The 8,112-nt window shown below is 49.6% G+C and overlaps 1 protein-coding gene across 2 annotated transcripts in view; it reads left to right on the top strand.

Moving 5' to 3' along the window:
- Glb1 (galactosidase beta 1) overlaps positions 1–8,112 on the top strand; it is a 96,162-nt gene that overhangs the window by 31,487 nt on the left and 56,563 nt on the right. For both annotated transcript variants that reach the window (XM_075964274.1, XM_075964273.1), the window contains exon 2: positions 5,534–5,703. In XM_075964274.1, the coding sequence (XP_075820389.1) occupies positions 5,534–5,703 (170 nt within the window). The remainder of the gene's footprint in view (positions 1–5,533; positions 5,704–8,112) is intronic.

Raw genomic sequence — 8,112 nt, 5'->3', positions numbered from 1 at the left:
ATGCTGAGGTATGGTGGTCACACTGTGTGAGCAGTCAGGAGGTAGAATTGGCTTACTATACCTTAAGGCCTGCCCGCAGTGACAGGCTTCTCCAGCAAGGGCTGACTTTCAAAATGTTCCCCAACCTTCTAAAACAGTGCCGTTGTCTGGAGAGCAGGTGTTTGGACTCGGTGCCATTGTCTGGAGAGCAGATGTTTGGACTCGGTGCCTATGGTGACATTTCACATTCAAACCGTAACAGATGTCCTAACAGTCATAGCCTCATGTGACACAGGGCGGTGATTGTGGCCCTGTGGCAGGAGAGGGTGAGTCACACAGACTGCTTTTGTGCCTCTTGAGGGACAAAAAGATTCCTGTGTGGTCAACCAACCAAGTGCTGGAGGTCATGGTCTCTGCTCTTACGATAACCCTGTGGTACCTGCTCTCGGAGTCATGCTTTGTTATGAATCACTGTTGTCCACCGTGATGCTTATGTTATTGGCACGGTCCCACGGGTAAGTCAGATGGGATTCGATGGAGATGACCTTTAAACCTCGGTGGAGGAGAAACTGGTAGCTCTTCAGGAGTGTCGTCTCCTCCAGGTTTATCTTAAGGAAGAGTAAGTTCTGGAACTCTCACTGGATCCATAAAAGCCCCTGTATGTGGCGAGGATTCTAGTAGCTGTTGATAGGGAAACTCATTCCAGTTTGGTCCCAGTTTGCATTTAGATAAGGGAAATAACGGTAGGACACACTCTCTACTTCTGGAAGCCGCTGTGTGAAGGACCTGGGCCTTCTGGGAGTGGCAAGGGGGATTGAAGGTGTGTCACATTTCCTAGTGTAAGTGTTGGCCTAAACTGTGCGGACAGTATTCCTGAGGCCTGGGTGCGCTCTTTCCTGAGGACACAGCTAGGTACCCTAAGTCTCGTTATTTAGGGCTTGTGCTAGTAATCACACCGTAGGGTCCTTCCTTCAGAGGATCCAGTCACACACACGCACACACACACACACGCACACACACGCGCGCACACACACACGCACACACACACACATGCACACACACACACACACACACCTTTAGCCACTGTGTTAGGAAACCGAGTCAAAGCTGAGAACTGGAAAAGGCATCTCAATTTTCTAGCAGCAGACATCAGCCCTTTCCTATTTCACTGCATGGGACACTGTGACTTCCAAGCCGTTGCTTAGGATCACTACTGGAAATTGTGTCCCTTGGCTTGATGTTTACGATGGTCCCCCTTGATAATGCTGCCATCTTGGCATCCCCAGCAGTAGAGAGGGCTGTTGAAAGGAGTTTCTGTCCCACCTGGTCCTGGAGCTGTTCAGTCCCAAATAAACACACAGAGGCTTATTAATTATAAAATGTTTGACCTATTGCTCAGGATTATTATTAACTAGCTCTTACAACTTAAATGAACCCATAATTCTTATCTATGTTTAGCCACGTGGTTTGGTACCTTTTCTTGCTTCCTCTGTGTCTGACTTAGGAGTGTGTCTCAGCCTTTCTTTTTCCTAGAATTCCCCTAGTCTGGCCACCCCACCTATACTTCCTGCCTGACTTCTGGCCAATCAGCATTTTATTAAACCAGTGTGAGTAACAAATCTGTACAGAGTGCAGGGGGCCCAGTGTCACAGCCGTTCATCTGTCATCACTCATCTTTTGAAGATGCCGCCATGGGGACTCTAAGGTTACCAAAGCCCTCCTCACTGATGTCCTCACTGGCGGCACATCTCTGGGTCTCCTGAGGCCTGTGGTTTATATCGTCACCCAGTGGGGTCTCTCATGTCCATCTTTACATTGCTCCCTCCCCGAACCATCACTTCCTAAGGGTCATAGGATCTCCTGGCATCTCCCCTCCCTTCCTGCAGGCTGCTGTCATGGACCAGTGGTTCACATGGTCCATGATCCATTGTGTCCAAGAAACCATTTCTTGAGCTTAGGGATCAGAGCCAAGGTGCTATGGCTCAGGGCAGATCCTCCTTGCCAGTATCCTCTACCAGGGCACTGTGTCCTTTGCCCCTCCAGATTCATTTCCAGTGTCCCACCATGGTTAAACCCTCCACCTTGCTTTTCTGGTCGGAGGTGAGGGTCTCTGTAGACACCCATCACAGAAGTGTGTATCACTCAAAGACTGCCCTGAACCCATCCGTCCCTCTCTTCAGAGCTTCCAAACCTGCTAACCAAGCCAGCCAGCCTTGCGGTCTCTCCAGTTCCTGGTAAACCAGAAGAACTAAGCCGCGTACCAGCTCCTGCATGAGGAGATTCTTCCACAGGCAGAGCGCTGGCTGTGCAAGCCTGATGACCTGAGTTCAATCCCACAACCCACGGAGAGGAGGAGGGAGAGGACTCACTCCACAGTTGTCCTCTGATCTCCTCGTGAGTGCTGTGGCACATACACAACACCATGCGTGTTACTCATACACACACACAAGATTTAAAAATAAACATGCCAAATCCTGCCCCCCCCCAACCTGGGCCTCATCTGTCCAGTATAGGTGAGGAGCATGGCGTGCCTTTGGGGGTCTCCTTGCTCGCCCACTAAACACTAGCTGTAAGGTCTGATTGCTAGTTGGTACCTGTAAAAGCTCCAGATGCTGACCCACAACCCATGTCTAGGTGTGTTTGTTACAGTTTTCTTTGCTCAGACAGAGGAAACTTAAGGGAATATTTTTGGCTCACAGTGTGAGGGTGTAGTCCATCGTGTTGGGGAGGCAAGATGGTAGAGTGTGGGGCGCCAGTCACATTGTGTCCACAGTGGAAAGCAAGAAATGGATGCCACACTCGGGAGGCAGAGGCAGGCGGATCTCTGTGAGTTCGAGACCAGCCTGGTCTACAGAGCTAGTTCCAGGACAGGCTCCAAAACCACAGAGAAACACTGTCTCGAAAAACCAAAAAAAAAAAAAAAATGGATGCCGGTGCTCAGCTCAGTTGGCTCAAGATGGCAGAGTGGAGCGCTGGTCACATTGTGTCCACAGTGGAAAGCAAGAAATGGATGCCGGTGCTCAGCTCAGTTGGCTCAAGATGGTAGAGTGTGGGGCGCCGGTCACATTGTTTCCACAGTGGAAAGCAAGAAATGGATGCCGGGGGCTGGAGAGATGGCTCAGTGGTTAAGAGCATTGCCTGCTCTTCCAAAGGTTCTGAGTTCAATTCCCAGCAACCACATGGTGGCTCACAACCATCCGTAATGAGGTCTGGTGCCCTCTTCTGGCCTGCAGACATACACACAGACAGAATATTGTATACACAATAAATAAATAAAATGTTAAAAAAAAAATAAGAAATGGATGCCGGTGCTCAGCTCAGTTGGCTCAAGATGGCAGAGTGTGGGGCGCCGGGCACATTGTGTCCACAGTGGATGCCGGTGCTCAGCTCAGTTGCTCTTTTTCTTCATCCAGGGACCCCAGCCCATGGCATAGCGCCACCCACAGAGCGGGTCTCCCATACCTACTTAAAATTTACTGGAAACACCCTTGCAGACATACTGTAAAAAGACACCGTGACCGAGTCAACTTATAAAAACTTTTAATTGGGGCTGTTTGGCGTTTGAGAGGGTCAGAGTTCACGATGATGGCAGGGAGCACGGCACAGGCAGGCAGAAATGGTGCTGGAGCAGTAGCGGAGAGCTTACATCTGATCCCCAGAGAGAGCTGCTATGAAGGCTTGGGCTTTAGAAACCTCAGTGGCCACTCCCAGTGGCACACCTCCTCCAACAAGGCCACGCCTCTCCCAGAGAGGCCAGACAGCCTCCAACGAGGCCACGTTTTCCTAGTGACACACCTCTTCCGGCAAGGCCACACCTCATCATCTTTTCTAAACAACTCTGGGGACCAAGCATTCAAATATTTGAGACCATGGAGCCCATCCTCATCCAACTACCACACTTACCGCAGAGGTCTCTCCTTGGTGATTCTAAATTCCACTAAGCTGACAGTCAAGGTCACATGAGGCCATTCCTGGTACCACCTGTTCTGATCCTCTGAAAACAGAACCTGAAGCAAAGGTTTGGGGCAGGTAGCTTGAGAATCCAAACAGGAGCACAGGAATGAGGGGCAGGGAAAGAAGGGAAAGGCTGTGAGAAGACACCTCATTTTCTAGCCCAGATTCTGGAGGTCAGCCAGTCTGCCTGCTGCGTAGGCCCACACTTCTGTAAGTCCCCAGTTAACTCTGCAGTCCTGGGTCTATGTGCCTTTTTCTTCAGCCTCCTGGTGCTTGTGACTGGGTCCTGTACATCAGGGATGAGCTTTTCCAGAGCAATTGCCTCTCTGCTCAGTTTCAGCTTCAGTAGCAGTAAAGCGGTCATGGTCGTGTCTACCTACATCACACGTCATAATTCCACGTGAAGTGCACAGCCCCTCCTAGACAGTGCTCCTAAGCCATCACTGATTTGACCTTAGTGAGTCTAGCAGAGAGCTAGACCTGAGGGAGAGACGTTCTTACAGTCCAGCCATCCAGCTGACAAATCAATGGAGCGCTCAATCTAGGACTCGGTGCCCTCACAGTTGCTTCCAGATGTCTCCAGATGACTTCCAAAGCTACCGTAGACTATGATGCTAGCTTAAAGGTGCATGTGGTAGCTTGTCAGTACTGGGGGGACAGTAGTCTGATGGCTCCTGGTAACCCTGGCTGCGGGAGTTCCTGTTGCCCATTGCTACCTGTCTTTGTCCACCAGGGTGCAGTGTTCCACTTTGCCTGACAGCTCCTGAAGTGAACCCCAAACCGGGTTCCTTGAACTGTCGACTCCTTATTTGACATTTCAGACAGTGGGTGTGTGTGTGTCATGCTTCATGGTGTAAGAAGCATTTGGGGATTAATGCTGTGCTGTGTGCAGCGCACTGTTTTCTGTTCTTGTGAAAAGGCGCTGACTGACTCCGACCCCTCCCCCCATTCAGATCAATTCACCTACAGCTTTAAACATCTTGCTTTAACGTTCCTGTCCTCTGATACCCTGGTAGTCATGGCTGAGATGTAGACCTGGAGAGGACAGTTGCTCGGGTCACTCTGGGACTCAGAACGGCAGCTAGGAGGGGGTTTCATGGATCTGTTGCTTTGTTTGTGTGAGAGAGGGTCTCATGTAGCCCAGGCTGACCTCAAATTCTGTATGTAGCCAAGGGTCACTTGCCTCCGCTTCTCCGTCACTGCACCCCAGCACCTGATCCATTGATTTCTGCCCTGCGTTTTATTCTTAGACTTTTCTGAATGGATCTTGGTGATCCCAGCGGCATGGCTGTTAGCTTCTGTGTGCACACCTCTGTCTCGCTGCTCACAAACATCACAGAGGATATAGTCTCAGCTCTAGAACATCTACGGGCTCCAGATTTTAGGAGTAGAGCCACAGTGGGAGATGGCCTCCTCAGTGACTCTTAACCACGTCACCCCGTGTGCTTGGCTGAGCAGTGGCTTGCTTGCTACCCCAGAGACTGGCAGGACGTTCTGAGACATTGTGTCACTGAAACAGACAGAAAGCCATCTGCCCCCACCCACAGCTCCGCTTCTGAAGTAAAGGTCCTCATTTTCATGGGGTCCCTTCCTTCTGCAGAATGTCTCCCGGAGGACGTTTGAGCTCGACTATAGCCATGACCGCTTCCTCAAGGATGGACTGCCATTCCGCTACATCTCAGGGAGCATCCACTACTTCCGGATACCCCGCTTCTACTGGGAGGACCGGCTGCTGAAGATGAAGATGGCTGGGCTGAATGCCATCCAAATGTAAGGAAGGGCGTCCGGCTGAGACGCTAGTGCTCACACCTCGCTTTATTTCTCCCTTATCAGCTATTCCATTGCTCAGAAGTAGGAGGGAGCCCTGTGTGGATTTCTGAGGGGCTTGTCACAAGCTCGACTGACCTTTTTTCAGATAACAAACCATTTCTCACTTAAACTTTGTCATCAGAAATTATAACTTGAAAAGGCAAAGGTGGGGGGCCGGAGAATGGCTCAAAAGGTACAGCTGTCTACTGCCCAATTTGACAGGCTGAGTTTGATCCTGGGGACCTACTTGGTGGAAGAGAAGAACAGCCTGATCTGCACATGTACACATACAACACACACACCTACACACACACATACATAGACACACACACCTGCACACACACACACACCTGCACACACACACACACCTGCACACACACACACACACACACCTGCACACACACACACACACCTGCACACACACACACACCTGCACACACACACACACACACCTGCACACACACACACCTGCACACACACACACACACCTGCACACACACACACACCTGCACACACACACACACCTGCACACACACACACACACACACACCTGCACACACACACACACCTGCACACACACACACACACACACACACTCCAATAACAGAGGGGTTGAAGGTGTGATACAATGAACTCTTGGAAAGCGCAGGGCACTTTTGAAAGAGTGGTTCTCTTACATCATATTCCTGTTTATAGCTCATAAAACTTAAATTTCTGCCAAGGTCATTGGTCAGAGGCCCATCAAGGAGCCAAACATGAGGGAGTTTGGAGGCAGCCGTAGCTGCTTTGGGTGTAGGGGAGTAAGCTTTGTGCTTAGGTTATTGGAACCTAGCTTGCCTTACTGGATTAACCTTTTGAGTCCGGGCTGTGGGTTCATGCCCACAGGCCTGTCCCCATCCTCTCTGATGCTATGAAGTGACTAACTGGGAGGGAAGCTGAGGCAGCTGACCACTCTGGTTTTTATAAGGACCACTCTGGTTTTTATAAGCTGATATGGATTACTGATACCATCTTTAAAGATAAAGAGAGAAAGCCTTAGCTGGTTTAGTAGATACCCAGGGGGAGTCCCTTTTCCTGTTTCTGCGGCCACTGGCAGAATGAATCCAAGTTCACTTACAGAGGTTGACATGCTGAGTTCTAATGGGCTGTGGCTGATTGTGCTGGGTCTATAGGATGCGTATGGAGCTCACCAACAGGAGTTGTGCACTGAGAATGAATGGTTCACGTGCAAGTGTGTATCTCTACCTAATTTGGGGGAGCCGGTTGACTTTGGGTCCTTTTATTTCCTGGCCCCAGTATTCCTGACACAAATCTTTTGTCTTCTTGTAGTGGTTGGAGATTTTTCTGTGGTTTTGTTTCAGTGCTGAGAGTCAAATTTAGGCTTCACACATGGTGGGCACATTGCCACTAGATTACTAGGTTTCTAGACTGGGGGGGGGTTGTTTTGTTTCCTTGGTATGGATGTTTTGTATGCATGTATGTGTATGTAGCATGTGCATGCAGTGCCCACAGAGGCCAGAAGAGGGAGATGGATCCCCTGGAACTGTAGTTACAGATGGTTGTGGGAGGCCATGTAGGTGGGAACCAAGCCAGGATTCTCTGAAAGAGCAAGTACTCTTAACCACTGTGTCATTGGCCAACAACCCTCCTCCCCCCATACACACTTTTAGAGATAAGAACAATGGGCTTTATGTGGATGCAGTTGTCCACACGTTGGCGCCATTCTATAATATGAAGGGCCTGTTTGTTGGGGTTTCTGTCCTGCCCAGTTCCCAAAGTCGTTAGGTCCCAAAGAAAATCACACAGAGGTCTCCATAAGTTATAAACTGATTGGCCCATTGGCTCAGGCTTCGTATTAGCTGTTATAACTTACATTAGCCCATTATTCTTATCTGTATTGGCCCCATGGCTCAGTACCTTTTTCAGCAGCGTGGTCACATCTTGCTTCTTCTGTGTCTGTACAGGACTGCAGAGAGAGCTTCCCTCTTCCCAGAATTCTCCTTTTCTCATTGACCCGCCTCTACTTCCTGTCTGGTTGTCCTGCCTGGCTACTAGCCAATCAGTGTTTATTTAAAACATAATTGACAGAATATAGACAATTGTCCTGCACCACTCCTGCTGTCCTGGAACTCTCTATGTTGATCAGGCTGGCCTTGAACTCACAGAGATCCACCTGCCTGTGACTCCTGGCTCCCAGGATTAAAGGTCAGTGCCCCATTATGCCAACCATTTCTTTGTTTATTTATAGATATTTCTCATATTACTTTAGGATGATAATTAGGGCTCTTGTGTTTGTGGTGATATTTTGTTTTTGCTTTAACAAATAAAGCTTGCCTGAAGAGTGCAGAGCTCATCACTAGGTAGCCCTGG

Source organism: Microtus pennsylvanicus, chromosome 3, assembly GCF_037038515.1.
Source record: "Microtus pennsylvanicus isolate mMicPen1 chromosome 3, mMicPen1.hap1, whole genome shotgun sequence".
In the NCBI taxonomy this organism is placed as follows: Eukaryota; Metazoa; Chordata; class Mammalia; order Rodentia; family Cricetidae; genus Microtus; species Microtus pennsylvanicus.
Note: the sequence above shows the minus strand (reverse complement) of the source record. Positions and strands in the feature narration are given on the sequence as shown.